General features: G+C 34.8%; 1 protein-coding gene across 2 annotated transcripts in view; it reads right to left on the bottom strand.

Moving 5' to 3' along the window:
* The window catches only part of LOC149206338 (cysteine-rich receptor-like protein kinase 2), a 125,276-nt gene extending 121,812 nt beyond the window's left edge, over window positions 1–3,464 (bottom strand). The window contains exons 1-2 of one of the 2 annotated variants that reach the window (XM_089393684.1): window positions 2,405–3,464; window positions 2,167–2,298 (exon numbers count right to left, since the gene is read on the bottom strand). In XM_089393684.1, the coding sequence (XP_089249810.1) occupies window positions 2,167–2,298; window positions 2,405–3,311 (1,039 nt within the window). In that variant the 5' untranslated portion in view covers window positions 3,312–3,464. The remainder of the gene's footprint in view (window positions 1–2,166; window positions 2,299–2,404) is intronic. The other variant, XM_089393683.1, reaches the window with a different exon arrangement.
* Between the last annotated feature and the right edge of the window lie 17,724 nt (window positions 3,465–21,188).

The following is a 21,188-nucleotide window of genomic DNA, read 5'->3' as shown; positions in this document are numbered from 1 at the left end:
AAAAAGATGGCCATGTTCATGGCATTTTCTGCAACGAAAAGGAACATGCTCGTAGTCTATTGTTTGGATCCATTCATAGTCGTCATGAAATAGACTTACCGAGTCCGTGAGTGCTTTGGTCAGATGCATGTGAACACAGATCCTGGCATAGGAGGTGTATCTTCGAGTTTTGGTTTCCTCAGCAGCTTTGATGAATACCCCCAGGCTGTTGCCTATGTCCTTTAAGGTCTCCTCGTTCCAGTATTCCAGTGGAAGAGAATACATGCGTATCCATACTGGAGCCCAGCTGAAATATTCTTTGTCTGGGTTGAACCTTTCTTTCCAGTCACGAAGGTACAGGCCTGAAGAGTTGAAGAAATACGGGCCTCCCTCGAAGATGCGAGTTTTGTCTTCCAAGCAGTTGAAAGTAGCGGTAAAGAAGCCTTTGGGGCCAAGCTGCAGAGTAACTTGTCCTTTAGGCTTCCATTTGGAAGCTATCCATCCATGCAAGGCTTTTTCAGTTGGCCAGAATCCGAGGAACTTGCCTATGAGTGCATGATCCCTCATATATTGGATTTGGTTGTTGATTCTATGACTGGGGAGATCTACTTTGATTCTTTCTGCAGTCTTCGGAATGCATGTTGCAGAAGACGCCTTTGGCTGTGACGTTGAGGTCTTTTGGTCATTGCCTTTATCATTTGCGGCCGCAGAACCTGCAGCAGGGTCCCCAGTGGCATCGATGGCAGGTTCAGTGTCCTGGTCGGTCCGAGGGAGGGCGCCTGGATTGATCAGAGGGTCTACGCGTTCTGTCTTGTCAGAAGAGGGACCGGTGGATGAAGGGGGGGTTGAGCCCGCCCCTCCAAAGGGCGAATCCATGGTGAAGAACTCAGCTGGAGTACTGTATCAAGATCGCCAAAAGCACAGAGGAAAAAGTGAAAGGGTTAACGCTCGAGCCCTAGCGCAAGCAGCATCCGATGAGCCCTAGCGCGCATCGTCAATTTATTATTGCTCTGAACATTAAAATCCTCCTCAATTCATATTTAAAAATAGACTGAAACTTATTTTACTATTAATAAAATCTTCATAAAATTTTCTTTCAATTCAAGTGAGAATAATTCAATATGGTTTGCAAACGCTGTGAAAACCTGAGAAAGTATAAAGACTCTAGATAATTACACTAAATTATTAAATAATTTGAGAGTAAAAATACAATTAAATATATTTATTTTTTCAATTTCATTTTATTTTATGATCCAATGAAATAAAAAACTAATTGAGAAAAAAATACTAAATTCTTATTAAAAAAATTACTATGATATAATAATATAATAATAAGTGTATTCTAAAAATTACTATGATATAATAATATAATAATAAGTGTATTCTAATTTATAGAGGAAATAGTTTTTTTCACCAGAATTTACCACAAACAGGGAATACAATTTCCAGATTTTGTGTTGTTTAAAATACATTTTTGAATGCATAAATAGATTCAACGGAGCACTTGAATTAAACAGATGAAATAATTTAAATTCAAATTTTTAAAAATCTCTATAAAATTTAGATTAAAATTAACCAGAAAAATGATCATAAAAAAGATAATTTCGTCAATTAAATAATAAACCTAAATACATATAAAAAAATCATAAAAATGACCTTATATAAAAGATTTACATATCCTAGTCATCAACCCATCAAATTTATACCCTGATTATGCCCATCCGTTTTCAGGAAAGTATCCCATCATACTCTGAATACCCGCGTACGTATTTCCCGAACTCTGTTAGTGTGCCTAACTTGTCCCGTTAATTAATCTATTTCCTCTCATCCATAAAGAAAACGCATAGACTCGGGATGGGTGGATCACGTTAACAATGTTCGCTAGTTAGGGTTGCTTTCTCTTTTCTCTCATCGATTTCATTTGAATTTGAATTTGAATTTTACAATTTCTGTGTTTTCAGTTAAACATTTCCAGGGTTTTTTTCTTCAAAATGAGAGAAATTATATTGTATAAATAGGTAGGTGGTGACGTCCCAGCGTCGAGCTCCAGTTATGAAATCTTAAAAGGGGCTAAGACGTGTATTGTAGGGTTTGAAGATGTACTAAAAGTGATTGATTTTTGCTTCTTTTGAAAATATGATTTAAAACTTTCGTTATAAAAGAGTCCAGGAAAGTAAATCATCTCACCCGGAAGCCCTTTGCTATAGCCGGATTTCATAACTTTTCGCTTCCAAAATACAGCCACAACCACTCCCACCAATAACAACACAACAACCGCACCACCAATGCTCCATTCCAACATTTTACGATGACGTTTTCCTGCAGTTAATAAGAATCAGATTAGTAAATGCTTTCATGACTGAATTTAATCAGCAGATGCTTTTTCAGATATTACCACTGATCTAAATATGGATGACAAGAGTACCTTCTGGTGCCCTTGACGGCGGCGGTATAGCAGGACCACTTCCACCTGCAGTTGAGGCAGTGAGCAAAGGGACACCATCACCGTAAAACTTGTATCTCGCGTAACGAATTACACAGTAGTCATAGAAGGCGGCTCCTTGGCTAGTTCTTACTGGACAGGAGCCCAAAGAGTCGTACAGAATTTGGAGGCACTGTTTACATTGATTCATAGTAAGGTCTCTCCAACATTGAGCCAGAGAATAAACTCTACTCTCATTTCCTGTAGCGAAACCCACATTACTGGACCAAGCACTCTCCATAACCCTGGTCAATAGAAAGGCAATATTCCAATCTTTGGAACCCCCAACGTTTCCAGCTGCGCCCTTTGTTGAAGTGTTATCGCAAACTGTAACGGTGTCCGCTAATGCATTCTGCAAATTTGTTGGATATAAGTCGTGAGTGGCATATCTCAAAAAGCATCCGCTCAGATGAAGGCTTCCGGGCATACAATCGGTAAGATAACCAGGCAAAGACTTGGTAATGTTTGAAACGCATGCCCGGCAAGCAGAGGCATTGAGGTCTCCCCTGCACTGAGCAAGTCCGTACACCTTATCTCCATTCTCTCCATGAGATGAAATACTGTAGCCCGTCTTATTAACATTCTCCACCAACGAATTCAGGACCACCTTCAAATTCCTTTCCAAAGAACTTCCAGCCGTCATATTACCGCCATAACAAACGCTAGCTTGCATATCAGTAGGATTATCTGACTGAAGTAATGGTTGTATGAAATCATAACTGGAAGAATCATCATCCTGAGCTAATGCTAATGTTAGTAGAAAGAGAATGAAGGGGAGAGATAATTTGGATTTGGAAGTGAAGCGAGTGATATTCCTTGTGCAATTACAGACCTTGTTGGAAGGAGCCATTCTGTAATTGAAATCAATCTGCGGAGAACCTGAAAAAGTGTCCGCGCTGCCTTTCTTTTATCAAGAACAGCCCCCGGTTGAAAGGTAAGGCAAGGTTGCAGTGCCCTTTTGAAGCGGATGAGAAAGTAAACACGAGATTTAATAGCAGCGCAATCTCTGAGCTTCACATTTCCATTCAACATCAATGTTATTTTGGGTTTATATTTTTATTATTTTGATTTTAAAATAGATAACTCTGGGAGTAGGATTAAACAAAGGTGTTAGATAATGGTTATACTTTATAATCTGGACAGGTGGTCAAATGTGTTACTTGAAAAAATTGGAATATCATCTGGACAGATGGTCAAATGTGTTATTTAAAAAAATTGGAATATCAATTATCAAGTATTGCATAAATAATATTAAGATGATATTTTGTCAAGAACAAGGTTCTATATATATATATTATTGTTATATATATATATTATTGTTATTGATTTAAAAGTAGTTAAATATTTTGAAGATTCTAGGCCGGCGGCGGTATACTCATTGTTTTATCCCGTACATCCATTAGTCCAGCTAAAATATCGCGATTCGTGATTGATATCAAGTTAAAGGTCATTGGCTGAGTACCGGGTTTCGTGTAAGGGAAGGCACTATTTTCACCCATAAAGTAAGTCATTGGCTGAGTACCGGGTTTCGTGTGAGGGAAGGCACTATTTTCACCCATAAATCACCCGATGGATCATTAATTGTCTCATCTCAATGAGTTATGTCATTTGATTTGGGATTAAATATCAGACACCATGTTATAAGTCAAAAGTCAATAATTAGTTTATTGATTTTACATATTGTTTTATTCTCATTTAATAAAAGACTTTTTCAATGTGAAAAGGTACTAACATGGTTTTCTAACAGCATATTTCCACAATGCTGGGTCGTAATTAAAATTATACTACTTAGATTAAGTTAATTATCGGTTTTTAATTATGGTTTTGTTTTTAATTATTGGTTTGTTTAGAAAATATCAAATTTTCTAAACATGTAAAAAAAAATTGTATTGTTAAGATAGTCTTCGGCAAAATCACATAATCAATCTTTTTGTCGACGCGTTTCGAACCAACCAGTGTGGTTCATCGTCAGGACAAGTTGAAGGACTGATCTGGCTAAGCCTGATTAAATAGAGTGTGCAGAGATCCCAACGGTTATATTGCAACGGCTAATTTTGACTTAGTCAAACTAATAATTTTATTATTAACCGAAACCTACTATTATTAGTTAATTGAATATAATAAATATAATGTTTAAATATGATGGTCATAATCTTTTTGTCGACGCGTTTCGAACCAACCAGTGTGGTTCATCGTCAGGACAAGTTGAAGGACTGATCTTAATTTTATTTTTTTAATTCTTTTTTATTACCAAATTTCAGAAAAAAAATATACTTTTAAAAATTTCATTTTTTAAACTCTTAATAAATATGTATTTGATATAGATTTATGTTGATTTTAAAAACACACTAATAAAATATTTTAACTATGATCATTTTTTTTTGATATTGAAATAGTTTATATATATATATATATATATATATATATATATATATATATATATATATATTAACTTATAGATGAAATAGCATTTTTTAGTCATTTTTTTTCTGGTTAATTTTAATCAAAATTAGCAGAATTTTAAAAAAAATTGAGTTTAAGTTGTTTAATCTATAGAATTAGAGTGCCCCAAGCGTTTTTTACTATGTTGAAGCCATTTATATATTTATAAATGTATTTTAAATAACAAAAAATCACAATCGTGCTATAAATTATATGGCTAGATTTTTATGGAAAAAACTTAGAATATATATATATATATATATATATATATATATATATATATATTACAAATCTCCCTCATACTTATTAATGGAATAAAATTTATCTCTATATATAATACAATATCTTGAAATATTTGATATATAACTAGGATTAAGAAAATGTTATTAATACCTTTTAAATGTGATATATCAATTTTATATTAATAATGGAATAAAATACACATTCTTTTCATAATAGAAAGTGAAAATATAAGAAAACTTTTAATTTAAATTACTTTATTTTTCTCTATATAAAATTGATAATATTTTATTGATAGTTGACACTAAAATATTCTTTGATTATTAATATATATGTTTTAAATATTACGTGTCAAACTAAACAAATAAATTACACATCATATAATAATAATAATATTATTTTTATATGTCATATGTAACTCCATATTAAATAGTGAAAGAATTACTACATAACTTCTTCATAATTAAAAATAAATTATCTTTTTTACTTACAATTATTTTATCTCTCCATATAAAATTGACCTAAAATTGAAGTGGAAATTAAAAAAAAAAATTGTAACCAATATTGATTTTTTTTATTATCATTATTTTTAATTTGTTATTATAAATATTTCTTTTTTTAAATGTAATATTACATAACAACATTTCTCTTATTCTAAATTCTACATTTCCCTCGTATTAAATTGTATAACCCTTATAAATACAATAAAAAACAATAAATTAATTCTTTTAAAATCAAAATCAAAATATACCTAAACAATAAAACTTAAAAAATTGAATTACCAAATTATTAACTCATTCCAGTACAAATCATATATTATATGGGGTACAAAATAAAAATATACATGCGCAATAAAACTTAAAAATATTAAACTACCAAATTATTAACACATTCGAGTACAAATCATATATTACGTGGGATACAAAATAAAAGTATACCTCGACAATAAAACTTAAAAAATTGACTACCAAATTATTAACTCTATATTACATTTGATACAAAAACTAAGTGTTTGGAACTTTCGATTTTATATCATAACTTTTGATTTATATTTAAAAATATAAAAGAACTTATCCTTTGAAATTTAGACGGATGTATCACTCTATATTAATAGAGTAAATAAATTTAAATAGATATATTAAAGTATATTAATATAGCAAATAAATTTATTTATTTATTGTGTAAGTTGGAGTCGTTTTTATTAAGCCAAAAATGTTATAGAGCAGTTTGTATTTTTTCAAAAAAAAATTAGCCTCAATCATATTAGATTCATTGGTTAATGGTTAAATTTTATATTAGTTAAAAAAAATTTCAAAATTTTGCTAGCCTCACTCAGATTAGATTCATTGGTTAATGGTTAAATTTTATATTAGTTAAAAAATAAAACACTGAGAGATGCGAAACAAAAGTGAACCCACAAACTAGTAAACAACCAATATTTTCACACATCCTGTAATCATGAAGTGTCAGAAGAAGGTATCAAAACTGGATTCACCCAGCTAGAATCTAGGGTTGGAGGCTGAGGGAATTTGCACTTGACGTGCCACTCAATATGCTCCAGGCAAGCATCTAGACAATTTATGCAAGCCTCCAAGTGCACCAAACTATCACGCATTTTCCATTGATTTCTCTAAAGGTCATTGAAGAACACAATTATTTCATTATGATCCTCACGTTTTTCCATGAGGACCTATCCCAACAAAGACTTGAGCTGCCAATGTAAAGCGATCAAGTGAATGTATTGAGATTTCCTCCCCTGGTGTGATCGGGGTCTAGTAACCACTGAGAGACTTCACCAATGACCTCTAAATTAGAGAGAGATTGTCTTTCCCTGTTCATTGTACATTCTAGTCTTTGAATATCAACTTGGGTGCCAGGGGAGGTCATAATTTTCAAAGCAGTAGTCACCTCCTGAGCTCGAACCTTAGCCCTAGACAAGTTGGGTTGGTTGCGGCTGAACTACCCACATTCCCCCCTTCCTTGTATATGTAACATAACCCCTACTATTCCCGGCCCAAATTAAGGTTAGCAAGAAAAAGTTATTATTATGACCCGACTCCCATAGTCACATTCTGGAAATGGGGTCTAAATTTTCACTTTATTCTACCCTTTCGAAACTGCAAAAAATGATGTCATGGCATTCGTCTCATCGAAATCATTATGATGATATAAAATTTGTCCCAATATGACTCCTATATGAAATTGAAGAGGATATAGGGCTTGGATTCTATTGAAAAAATAGACAAGAAAGCTATGATAGCTTCATCAAGCCATTGATCTGAATAATAGCCAAGTAAATAGGAAAGAAAAGTGACATTGTGTCTAGTTCTGTCACGGAAAACAGAGGAGGAATAATGAGGATTGGTGCTTGGCAGAGGTGTGTCCTCAGTCAGGAAAAGTTCTAATGTTCTTTCTCTCTTAGAGAAATCAAGCTTTTGATACATTTCAGTGAGGACCTCATGGGAAAAGGGAGTAGTTCCTTCAATAACCGAGGCCTGCATCATCTAGATAATTGACTTGGCATCAATTGTAAACAAAATATGTCCTGTTGGGACCATCACTGCCCTTTGCTGTGGATTATAACATGAATGACATTGTGTTTTAGGAAAAATAGAAAAAGGCATATTAGTGTCCCAGAGGCCTATGTCATCCATCTCCTCTACAAATTTGTCCTCCCACCAGAAATATATGTCAAACAAATCAAACTCTGAGAGTGTTTCATGGATCTTGAAATCCCTTTCTGCAAGTGGTAGGTGATCCAAATCCAATGGTGGGTGCACCATTGGATTAAACACTTTTGGTTCCTTTTTCTTTGGTGCCATGGCTTTCTTCTTTGAAACTGTTCTCTGAAAGTTGTCCTATGATGAATTTGTAATAGAAGGGGATAAGAAGAAATGGGAATTCAGTGAGGGAGAAAGAAAAGGGATTAATCAGAATCGGGATTCGAGAAAGGGAAATTGTTATCACTGCAGAAAATAAGTCCTCCTGCAACTACACTGATGTTCATTGTCTGCACTGTGCGCTCTCTATGTATGAATGAATGTAATTTGCACATGATAGCAGAAAATAACAGTTAAAATTCGAAAAATGGAGTGAACTGGTGCTTTTATGTATTTGGAATGATGTCATTAGATTGGCTTGACTTGGCGCGGGTCCGTTGGCTAACAGTCCAACCCATTGATTGCTCAATGACAGGAACAGAGGTGATAGGGCAGATGGGACGAGTTTGCGTCGTGAGGTGGCAGGAGCGACAGCGACCATACGGCAGAGTGCTTTGAGTATCGGGGTAAACCACTTTTCGGGGGTGGGGGGGGTGGGGTGCGAACTCGTGAGGGCACGACACGTAAGCGGATGGAAACCACTGACTTTGGACCTACCCCCCCGGATTAACTTTTGGAGGGTGAGGGGGGGGGACCAGAAAAGAATGAGGGTTGTTGGATTAGACATAATGAGTAGGGATGTAGTGATAGATTGTGGGTAGATTAGATGGGATGTGACATGTGAGTGCATGGTGGGGTAGGGAATAAATGAGGGGTGCAGACTATAGGCAAATATGGGTATAGAGTAATGTTAGGGGGTAATGATATTAAAACAATATAAGACCCCTCCTTTTTGATTTCTTCCCCCAAATTTAGAAAAACAATGGGGTATTTCTTCCAACCTTAGGAAAACATTAGGGTATGTCTTCCAATATTTAAAAGAAACTTTCGTGTCTTTCTCTTTCCTTGAATTTTCTTCAGTCTATCTACCCTTATTCCCCTAATCTAGCAATTTTTATTTTTTATTTTTTATTTGCAGGGTGCACTTGGACTTGCATACCCTTTCTCTTTTTATCTCTTTCTTCTTTTTAAATTCTAACCTACTCTATCACTTATTTCTCCCCTTGTTCTAGATTAAACAGTTGGACCAATTTTATTTCTTCCTACCTACTGATTTGCCAAGATTAAACTGTTTGGCAGATCTTTATTTTCTAACCTATCAACATAAATTGAAATTTGTTCAATCATGCTTAGACTGTATGATTGGAACAACATTTGGGGTTTTCTTTTTATTCTTTTTATATACCCTCTTTTCATTTCTTTCTTTTTTTGTGAAATCAATTGAATATTGGAGTCTATGAACAATTCAAAATCTGCAAACTGTGAAATACTCAATCATCTTGAGATCCTATAAATTATAGGAACCTAACAGATATTACACTACCATTTAACTCCAATACCAACTAGGTAACTCAAATTTCATGCATACATGTGTTAATTAAGGCTTATAGATCAGTTAAATGGTTGAACAATGAAGCTGCACCCCACTGCTAGACCTCCTACTAGTTCCTCCAACAGTTGGAACTAGTTTAACTGACCTTAACTCAATTTAACTGAATTAAATTGTTACAACTAAAATTAACTCAACCTAGGCTCATAAAATTTAGGAATTAATGTACACAACTCAAGTTAAGCTCTCAACTTGAATTAATTAAACTAACTGAGTGATAACAACTTAGTTAACTCATTCAATTGTCTTGTGATGTGGAATTTTGATCTTCTCCTAATTTAATTCAAGGGAAAATTAAATTAGGAATTTCTTGCTGTATTTTTTCAACACTCCCTCTCAACAAGAAAGGGATTATTTTCTACCCCCATCCCGCCTCTACAGAAATCAAATTTTCATCTTCAGAATGCCTTTGTCAAAATATTTGCATCTTGTTCCTCTATAGGAATGTACTCCAACAACATGATTCTACTCAACACACAATCTTGCAGATGGTGATACTAGATGTCGATATGCTTGGACCGATCATGAAAAACTAGATTCTCAGAGAGTTTGATACAACTCTTATTGTCATATTAAATCACTGTAGGATCCATAATCTGACCAAATAACCCAACACAGATCTTTCTCATCCACATAGCCTCACATTCTTAGGCATGTACTCTGCCTCTATTGAGATGAGTGCAACAGATCATTGTTTCCTATTGTACCAAGAAACCATTGTTGACTTAACACTAAAAAGTCCACTCGATGTTCTCTTCCTATCTAATGGACTACCCGCCCAATCTGCATCTCTGAAGTCTTGCAGCTTCACTCCCTCTGTCCGCTTGTACCAAAGAACAAACCGAGTGGTGCCTCTGAGGTATCTCAACACATGCTTTGCTACCTTCCAATATAGTTTGGTTGGCTTAACCATAACTTGACTAAGTTGGTTAACTGCATAACACATGTCTGATCATGTGTTCAAAAAATACATAAGTGAACCCACAAGCTGCCTATAGATGGTAGCCTCCACTACTTCACCTGAAGTAGAATCTTCCTTCCTCCAATTCCCTGTTAGAGGAGTCTCCATGGGTTTGTTGTTGTCCATGTGGAACTTATTCAGTAAAGTTTTGGTAAAGGTTTTCATCTGCTTCACTTTTGGTGAATCCCAACCTAGTGAGATAATTGTCGATCCTGGTGTACCAAGCACAAGGTTCTTGTTTCAATCCATACAATGCTCGCTTTAGTCTTCACACATGCGAATCTCTATCAAGGGTCTCAAATCCTTCTGTTTGCTTAATGTACACCTCCTCCTCAATCACTTCATTGAGGAATGTTTCCTTCACATCCATCTAATGTATCTTCCATCCCATCTGCGCTACAAGAGATAGAATTGATATGATTAAAGAGTACCTTGAAACTGGAGCAAAGGTCTCCTCATAGTCAATTCCCTCCACCTGAGAGAACCCCTTGGCCACAAATATGGCCTTGTGTTTCTCGATGCTTCCATCTGATGCTTGCTTCACCTTGTAGATCCACCTAGAACCCACAATTGACTTGTCCTCTGGTCTTGGGACTACTTCCTAAACACTATTTCTGATAATGGAGTCATACTCTTGTACCATAGCATCAACCCATACTAGTTTCTTCATTGCTTCCTCAAATGAGGACAGCTCAGTCTCTACAAGCTCACTCATCAAAGCCATGTATCCAATATACAGATTTGGTGACCTCATATGTCTACGCTATTATGTTGGTGCTCCCACATTCTCTCTAGCATCATGCAATAATCTGCCAACTTCTCTAGTGCATTTTCTTCCATCTATGGATGTCTCTACTTGAGTGGAAGTCTCCACTCTCTCTACCTCTGCTTGTGGATTCTCCACAACTTCCTTGTATATTCAAACTACTTATGTAATTTTCTAAAACAAAAGACTTGACGATACTCTACTCATCAGTAGAAACAATTAAACAATCAAGAAATCACAACATAAACATGAGACAAGATTCAATCACATATGCTCATAGATTTATCTAAGGGGAAAGAAACTTCTCAAAACCCCTTCCTATATGTATTGTATTAGTCATAAAATAGAGACGAAATGCAATGATTTCTCAAGCTCGAGCAACCTCTACACTAGTATAATCCATCTCACTAGTTCCTAAACAAGCTATGTTCAATACTTAACCAAATCCAAGCTTGCTCAAGTCCCTATTTCCATGCACTATTCCTCAAGGAATTAGCCCCCTATTAAGTAGGAAAATTTTCATTTAGAATTGTGCAAACCCTCTAGGCCCCTTCTCTGACTGCATGCACCACCTGTATAATTTGGAATTGTCTACAACTGATAGTACACTACCCTTGAACTCCAATCTCAACTGGGTAACTCAAATTTAATGCATGCATGAGTTAATTAAGGCCGATTGATCAGTTAACTGGTTGAACATTGAAGTTGCATCCCACTGCTAGACCTCCTACTAGTTCCTCCAACAGTTGGAACTAGTTTAACTGACCTTAACTCAATTTAACTAAATTAAATTGTTACGACTAAAATTAACTCAACCTAGGGTCCTAAAATTTAGGAATCACTGTACACAACTCATGTTAAGCCCTCAACTCAAATTAACTAAGCTAACTGAGTGATAACAACTCAGTTAACGCATTCAAGTTGTCTTGTGATGTGGAATTTCGATTTTCTCCGAATTTAATTCAAGGGAAAATTAAACTAGGAATTTCTTGCTGCATTTTTTCAACATTACAGTACCTCAGAGGCACTACCTAGGTACAGACGGACATGACATAGGAAGTGAAGCTATTTGGCTTCATAGATGCAGATTAGGTGGGGAGTCCATCAGACTAGAAGAGTACATCAAGAGGAATTTTTAGTGTTGGGTCCGCATTTGTTTCCTGGAACAACATGAATCAAAGATCTGTGGCACTCAGCTCAACATAAGTAGAATACATGGCTGCTAGTGAAGCAACAGGTGAGGCGATCTGGATGAGAAAGATTCTTGTGGGACTTTTTGGTCAGATGATGGATCCAACTGTGATAATTAGAGTTTCATCAAGCTTTCTGAAAATCCTGTATTTCATGATCGATCCAAGCATATAGATATTCAGTATCACCATCTACCAGATTGTGTGTAGAAGCAGATAATGTTGCTGGAATACATTCCTACAAAGGACTAAGATGAAGATATTTTGACAAAGGATTTTTCAAGAGGAAAATTCGATTTCCATATACGAAATATAGGGGTTACAAATAATCCCTTTCTTGCTGAGAGGGAATGTTGAAAATTACAGGAAGAAAATTTCAGTTTGAATTTGCCTTGATCAAATTAGAGAAATTCAAATTTCCATTTCAGCAGAAATATTGGAGGTAGTTAACTGTGGTGACAAGCCTTTTGTCACTTAGTTAACTCAGTTAATATGAATTGGAGGCCTTGAGTTCAAATAACTAAGCATGAGTGATTCCTAATTTGTAAGCAATCTAATTCAGTTAAATTGAGTTATTGTCAATTAAACTAGTTCTAACTGTTGGAGGAACTAGTGGAAGGTCAAGTTGTGCAAGCAGACTTTAGTCTAACTCAGTGATAATCCAGATAGCTAATTAATCGACCCAAAATAATTGTTTCATGTAGAAAATTTGAGTTACCCAATTGAGATGGAGATTCCAAGGCAGTGTACTATCAGTTATAAACTATTCCAAATGTGTACAAGTGGTGCATGTAATCAGAGATAAAACCTTATGGATTATGCAATCAATTAAGGGAAGAACCCCTAAATAATAGGGGCCTAATTCCTTTGGATTTTCGCAAGGAAATAGGGGTTCAAAGGGCTTAAAATTTGGCTAAGTGTTGGTCAGGGTCAGTTAGTCAAGAAAAGAGATAGACTATACACTTGTAAGTTGTGCTTGAGCTTGAGAATGCATATGTAATACATCTCTGTTCCTTGATTAATGCAATACATATAGGAATGGGTTTTGAGTAGTTTCTTTCCCCTAGATAAATCACTATGAATGTGTGTTGATTCTTATTGCATGTCTATGTTTTGAGTTCTAGATTGTGAATTGAATTCTGAAGAGCAGTAGAGTAGGTTTGTGTCTTGTGATTTAGAAAATTTCATGAGCAGTAACAAATCTACAACATAATTTCTACAGTAGAAAAAATAAAAGTGAGAACCAAGTAGGTACTAAGAGGGCATTTTGGGTTTGTGGGGAAGCTATAAAAAATCAGATTACAGGATTAACAATAGGCTTCTTAACCTCAACAACAACACCCAAAAGCTTGGACTAGGAAATTAGAATCATAATGATTATAAAAGCAATGCCAGCTAGAGATGGTGAAAAATATAGAATTTACTAGCATGTTGGAGGCATGATCATCCCAAAAGTTCTCAGCTTATTACTAGTGTAGACCCCCTCGCCAGATGTTGTTCAAACCTTCCAAATGCATCATTGCTGACATGAGAGGGTAACAAAGTTTCCAATCGACAACGAGATAAGGAATATGGAAGGTCAGACCAAGAGGGCTAGGGCCTTCCTTCATTTAAGTGTTGCACAACTAGACATTGGGAAGGATAAATCGCACTTGTATCCTGGTAATATCACAAAGGTATTAGAAAATGGTAGAGCAATCCTAACCTTGGCAAGAAGACATAGAGGTCATGGGGGTTGCCATATTAATTCGCTAGTTCCTCATTACTCATAGCATGTGTGACTGTATGGGGTAGTTGGAAACATCATTATCCCCTTCCTTCCCTCCCTCCCATGCTCACAGAGTGGGCCTTTCCACTCCCCCTCCCACCCACTCCGTGAGCATTGTTTCCAACACCTCCACCGGGGTAATTAAATTCTCATTTTAAATATAGTCTCAAGTATATTTTTTTACTTGCTTGAATAAAATGTAGAGTGGAGATTTTTTTTGAATTAACCATGATGTTCACCCACCTTTAGTTTTCTCAACTTAACTCCTATATTCTCTCGTTACCACCTTTTATAGTGATATCCTCCTACATTTTATAATTACGCCAAACAAGCATTTCCTCTGTGGGCTTCGGGTGAGCAAACACTATTCACCCGACCAATAACAGACTTGAAATTTCATCCTTCTTCATCCAGCTATATGGTACCATCTGGACTGTCCACCTAGTTACGTCGAACAACTTCCATCTCATCACTTATCTCCCACGCTAAATGCACATTCAATATTCTGCCTGATTGCTATCTGCGCATTAAATAGCCATAACTATGGAACCATGCATTTTTACTTCTGCTTGCTACATTTGGTTGAGTTCCAGTAGGTTTAGCGGACTTCCGGTGACAATATATGCTATAGAGGCCAGTCTTTTTTCAGCAGGCACACACATTCCAGAAAGTAGCAAACAGACACATTCCAAAAAGCAATGACCAACGTAGTTTCAAAACATCCAAGCAACAAACAACGACGTTTCAATGGAGTTTTTAGAAAACAACAAGTGCGTTGTCTGCATATTCCTTACTACTTGTTTGCCTTTTGTGCAGAATTTATGGTTTCCCTTCTCAACCTTGTACATTTTCTGCAAAAATAATCCTACGTATTTTCATTATAATCAGATTTCCTTCCTCGTACTTCGTCACACAACTATTTATTAGTTTTGGTGACTAGAAAATACCCACTCTATGTAAAATTATTAATGACATGGTTTCGTTTTTGAGGTATCTTGATTTCGACCTTGGTAGTGACAACCTTATGGCTATGCGTCTTGATAGGGGTAGCTGTAGACCTTCTCATGGTTGAGGCTATTAAATAGTACATACAATGACTATCGCCTAAAATATCTAATAGATTCAAAGTGAGCAACAATAACTTTGCCTTCAACATCTAATAGATTTTAAGTAAGTAGAAATATGGACGATACACAGTTCATGCCATGCATTATAACAAAATCTTTGATTTCCAAACCTAGCCAAGCCAATCCAACTTGCATCTTGGGCATAATTCTGGCTCATTTCGACTGCAGTGTTAAGACAAAAATTATAGGAATCAAATTGTAATCTATTGTTGGTGTAAATTTGTAAACAACTCAATAATAGACAATAATAGACAGAGTCATTACAATCCAACCACATTCAGCCCCAATGACGTACATAACTGATAACTGACGTACATAACTGATAACTATGGATAAGGACCATTATTCTACCAACAACCTTAATTAAATATTTACTTAAACAATTGCACAATACAAAGGTGGAATCGAAATCAGAACAAGGGCATAATATTTATATGAACACAAACAAGTGGTAACAATGTTTTACAAAAAGAGTAAGTAAAACTCTAAGTCGTGTTGTAAAAAGTCCCTCGAAGGGGCTAGAATTAATCAAATTGAATCATCAAAACTAAGACTCATCCATTATCCATTCATAATCCATTCTTTACAGATGCGGTCATGGCCATACATGTCCCAAAACAAAAAAGAAACTCATCTGTCAACGAGATAATCTCAACTGAGAATTAACCAAACCCTAATGGTAAGAACATAACCTAGAATGTTGCATGAGCATCACTTAACTGACTTTTAGAAATTAATTTCTAGAGGAGGAGAGTAGCCCAGAAGAACCTGGTAAGCTGCAGTCGACACAACCTTAGAAAGGAAAAAATAGAGAAGAATATTCTTGAGTACCTGTACCTTGAAGAACAAAAAAAGGAACTTAATTAGTGGAAACTATTGGACGACCTCAAATAACAAAATAAATATAGAACAAATTTATAAAAATGATTACCCTTACCTTGGAAGATCGTCGCAACCAAGAAAAAAGCAAACAAGAAACCATGTAACAAAGGAACCATAAAGGGTTCAGACAACCCTGGGGGGTAACGTTGAGCAGGGTTCCAATGCGTAATAGTGAGGAATCGATTTTTTTTACCCACGGAAGGGAGTCTGGAGACTTGGGTACAACTTTTGACATTGTCGAACCTACAATAGAGTAATAAGAAATTACCTTGTAGCTCATGAGAAACAATAAACTAAAAACTAAAAAAGTACAGTGCTTGGAATTAAGTGTTTCTGAACCCTGAGTGAGCCTTTTGTGAATTACCTAGTTGCAAAAAAGCCCCTTGGGTGGGGAAATTGGTGTTGTGCTCTGTGGCCAGACCGCATCATGCAAATGACTGACCCATTAGGTGAGAAAACTGGGTTTTTACCCTAATCCTATAGAGCTTCATTTCCTCAGTTGGATCTAACCCTAGATGATCGATGGTGGATGTGCGGACCAGGTGTAGCTCTGCCCCAAACTCATCGAGAAGGTTCATGTATTTCGTATAACCTAAGTAACACTGGTTAGACTTACTAACTCTGCTAGAAACTTCAATCATAATTCAACCCTCTATTTCATAATAAAATCAACGTGTGTAGGGTGAAGCTTGGTACATTAGGCATGAATCTTAGTACCAAACCAAAAATTAATTAAATAGTTTATGTAGATTACACTCCTACTATGATAATATGTGAAAATTATTGAATTTATTTAATAACCATGGTAAAACAGTTCCATAAGGTAGATGATAAAATATGGTAAAATTAATTTTTTTGTTCTTTTCTCGTTTGAATACACAGTTAGTGATGTTACAAGTAGAGGGTGATATTTGAATTGTTTTTATATTTCTCAAAAATTTGAAGGATGAATAATTGTTGAAATATTGATTTGAATTAATTTAAAAATGTAATTTACAATTACACAGTTCCAGATTAAATTAGAAATTTCAATTGAATTTTGATCATATTGAGAAGAAAAACCATCAAAATAACAGGGTAATATGATGACCCTATATCCCATGATTATGAAAAGAGTCGAGATATATCTTATGGCTCTCCCTGCTTATATATTTTCCAGAACTGTTACCCAAAATAAATTTATCCTTGAAATTCTTTGAATATGGGGATCAGTCCTTCAAAAACGTTTTTTGAAGATCTTCCTGCCAAACTGAAATATCACACATACTAGTTTTTTTCCTTATACCATCTACGAAGTTGGTGGAAAGTTTGGTTGAGGTTAAGAGAAAAAAAATAACATCTTTGCATCTTATAATTAAAGAGGTGTCATTTAAAATCTAGGATGCTAAACTTGATCTGTGGTGAGCTTTAAGGAGATTTAAAGATTGATGCTTCTAGAGAATATTAAGTGGAGATCAATCCTTCAAAAACATGTTTTCAAGATCTTCCTCCCAAACTGAAATATCTCACATACTAGTTGTTTTCCTTGTACCATCTACAAAGTGGGTGTAAATATTAGTTGAGATTAAGAGAAAACAATAATGTCTTTCACTCATATAATTAAAGAGGCGCCATGTAAAATCTAGGATGCTAAACTTGATCCCTGGTGAGCTTTATCTATAATTTATTTTCCCTGCAATTTCACAAAAAATCACATACATTGCTTAATGTAATAACAAAGAGCCTTCCATTACCATATTCTACTCTTTCTTTAATTTCAGTACACTAGTAACTTTAAGACTTGGTTTTTTTGTTGCAAATTTTCTAATTGAACTATTCACACTTGTACTATGAATGTAAAACAATTTTCTCTTTCCTTTCGTGATATGCATAGTTCAATTTTGAAAATATTTAGTTTTCTTTAACCTTGATAGAAATCTCAACCTTTATGTGAAAGTGTAAATCGAAATTATATTCCTGTGCTAAACATATCAACATAACTAATTTTGGAGCTGTGATTTAAATTCTCACTTATGAGCAACACTATTATTTTTTTAACAATTTGCAATTACGGAACAACGTACCTAAATTTGGAACTATGATTTAAATTCTCACATACGAGCAACACTGTTAATTTTTTACAATTTGCAACTACAGACTGTTGAGGGGTTTACTAACCATATGGAGTTAATAATGTATCACAAGGGTATCATGTATGGAGTTTACTAACCATATGAAGTTAAGAATGTATCACAAATGTATCATGCATTACTTATTTGTGTTTATTATATTTAGTCTGTAAGCAATGAAATACAAACACGGAGATAACCCAGCATTGCCTTTTACCCACATGATTCGACACAACCTTAAAATTTTGTTTATAGAAAGACAACATAGTTGGTTGCATTAACTTGCATGTCACTCTGAATCTTTGATGAAGTACTTCGTTTCAAATGCTTTTCCTTTGTAAATGTATTTTGTTGGGTGCTCGTTGATTTTGATGAAGATGGTACTTAGCCCACATTATTTGTCTCAAGATTGTCCATACATTTAGCCCACATTATCTGTTTCAATATTATCCTTGCATTTAGCCCACATTATCTGTCTCAAGATTATCCTTGCATTGATATTTGTTCTATTCACATTTGAAATTCTTGTGTACTTTGTTTTCCTTGTTGTGTTAAAAGGTGACAATTCTTTCATTGGCCATAAGTTTTCCTACAATTGAAGTTCTTCCACATTCTATCATCAATGGTTACAAGAATGTTCTAGCAGTCGCTATTGAACTTGATTACTCTTTTCCACTAGCTGAGAAAGTTGAGTACTTGGAGGTGAATTTGGAAAGACAGTGTTAATAAAACATTTTTGTGAACTCCTATCATTGGCTATTAAAATTATTGTAAAAATGTCGTTTTTTATGTTATCTGAATTTTTTGATTTTTCTTTGTCATGTAGGGTCCGAGCAAGTTTGCACTTGCTGCCCTAGTTGTTGGTGCTACACAAGCTACAACTGCTCCAAAGGAAGAGGAAAAGAAACATGAGCCAAAGGAAGAGTCCGAAGAAGATATGGCTTTCAGCCTTTTAACAAGGCATGATTAATATTTTTAAACAATTGAAATATTAAAATAGATTTATATGTTACATTTTGGATAAAAAAGTTTAATGAATTAATTATATTGTTATGATGGGATAAAGTAAACAAACATTATTATGAAACAAAATATAAGTTAAATTAAATAAACATAATAAAATATAAGTGAAATTAAGGAAATCCAAGGGTTTTTTTTGGCATTCAATATAAACATAAGGATGTCAATTTGAAAATGTTTTTAGTTACAAGTATAACTAAGGAAATATTAAATTTATATCTATAGCTAACAGACAAAACCCTATGTTATATATGAAAATTTAAAAGTATAATCATTACATCACTGACAACTTATATAAAGTATAGACATGTAAAGTCTTGGATGGATCGTGTTTGATTGAACATATGCACATAACAAAAAAGGCCTATCTAACGTGAAACTAGCACTTTGCAAAGCTTGTGTACTTTGTGCTTTAATGATTGACATTACGCTGGGACATTTATGTCATTGTAACTTTTTTTAAAAATTTAACCTCTTTCCACACATTCGCACTCCTCCTATTGGCGTTCCTTTACACCTCTTGTGCAATTGTTAGTATTAGCTTTTCATATTTCCTTGTTGCTTATTATTGTATATGTTGCATTAATTTTGTTAAACTATATTAAACATTTATTATTCCTAGTTATGTTAGAAATTTATCATTCTTTTAATGTTTTGATTTTGACAAATATTCATAAATACAAAGAAATCTTGAAAAAAGTGAATATTAATCATTAATGTTATGTTTCATGGGTATAGTCATTTGATGATTAGTTTAAGTTTACATTTCAAAAGAGGTTTGTATTTAAAGATATTTGATCTCTTTAGGGAGGTTTGATAGATTGGAAATTAAAATAGATCTAAATTAATTTGATTGTTAATTATAATTATAAATATAAATATAGTTATTAAAAAAATTTGATCTGACCAAAAATATTAAACATTAAAATATTTCTACTATTTCTAAACATTACAACATCTTTATTTTTTTCCGAAGAAAAAAGCAGTAACTTTTATTAATAAGATAATGAAAAGTTACATCATATGCACAGATAAACGCCACAAAGGCTCGGATGCTTTCGCACCCCCCACAACGTTAGAAGACTAACGTGCACAAAGAAAAAGGAAGAAGAAAAGAGAGAAAGAGAGAAGAAAAAAGGTAGAAAAACTGAAAGACTCACGCTTCAAGTCTTTCTCCCTTTTTTCTTTTCGACCTTACGCCACTCTCCTTGAGTGGGCTCGGTCGGTACTATGACTATCTGAGTTTCTGTATTCGGAGGTCCAGCTTCTTTGTCTGAGTCTGAAGAATCAGATTGATGTTGTCGTTTGATGCCTCCCAAAGCTGGATCCTCTCTTGTCATCTCTGTCTGGTTGTTTAGGGTGGTTTCCTTCTGACACTCCATTTCTGGGGATACCTCAGTCTTCTCTGCAGGAATCTCTTCCACCTCTGCTTCTGATTCTTCTTCCTCTGAATCTGGGGATGAAAATTTCCATCCTTTCTTCTGCTTCCCTTTCTGTTTCTTTTTATTGTTTAACTTCTTGGCGTCTGGACATGTGCTTTGTAGGTGACCTGTCTGTCTACAAAGCCTGCATCTGAAAGCAGTGTTTTCATAATCCAGTACTTGCAACCAATTTTGTTGTTTGTAGATCAGCCTTATATTTTCCGGCAACCCTTTACTTAAATCTACCTCCACGCAAATACGTGCGTAGGTATAGATCCTTTCATCAATCCTATCCATGTCTGTTTTGATATATTTCCCTATGCTGTTCCCAATGCTTTCCAGGACTTGTTCATTCCAAAAATGCAGTGGAAGATTGAATAATCTAACCCATACCGGCATTTTGGTTACAGTCATTTTGTTTGGATCAAAATCTGGAAACCATGGGGTCATAAACAGCCCCGATGTGCCCCAGAACCATGGCCCAGAACTGATGACTGTATCTCTGACTTCCTTGGATGTGAATCTTACTATAA

Source organism: Pinus tabuliformis, chromosome 1_2, assembly GCF_031772625.1.
Source record: "Pinus tabuliformis cultivar Carrire ecotype Pingquan chromosome 1_2, CPIR1, whole genome shotgun sequence".
Taxonomy (NCBI): domain Eukaryota; kingdom Viridiplantae; phylum Streptophyta; class Pinopsida; order Pinales; family Pinaceae; genus Pinus; species Pinus tabuliformis.
Note: the sequence above shows the minus strand (reverse complement) of the source record. Positions and strands in the feature narration are given on the sequence as shown.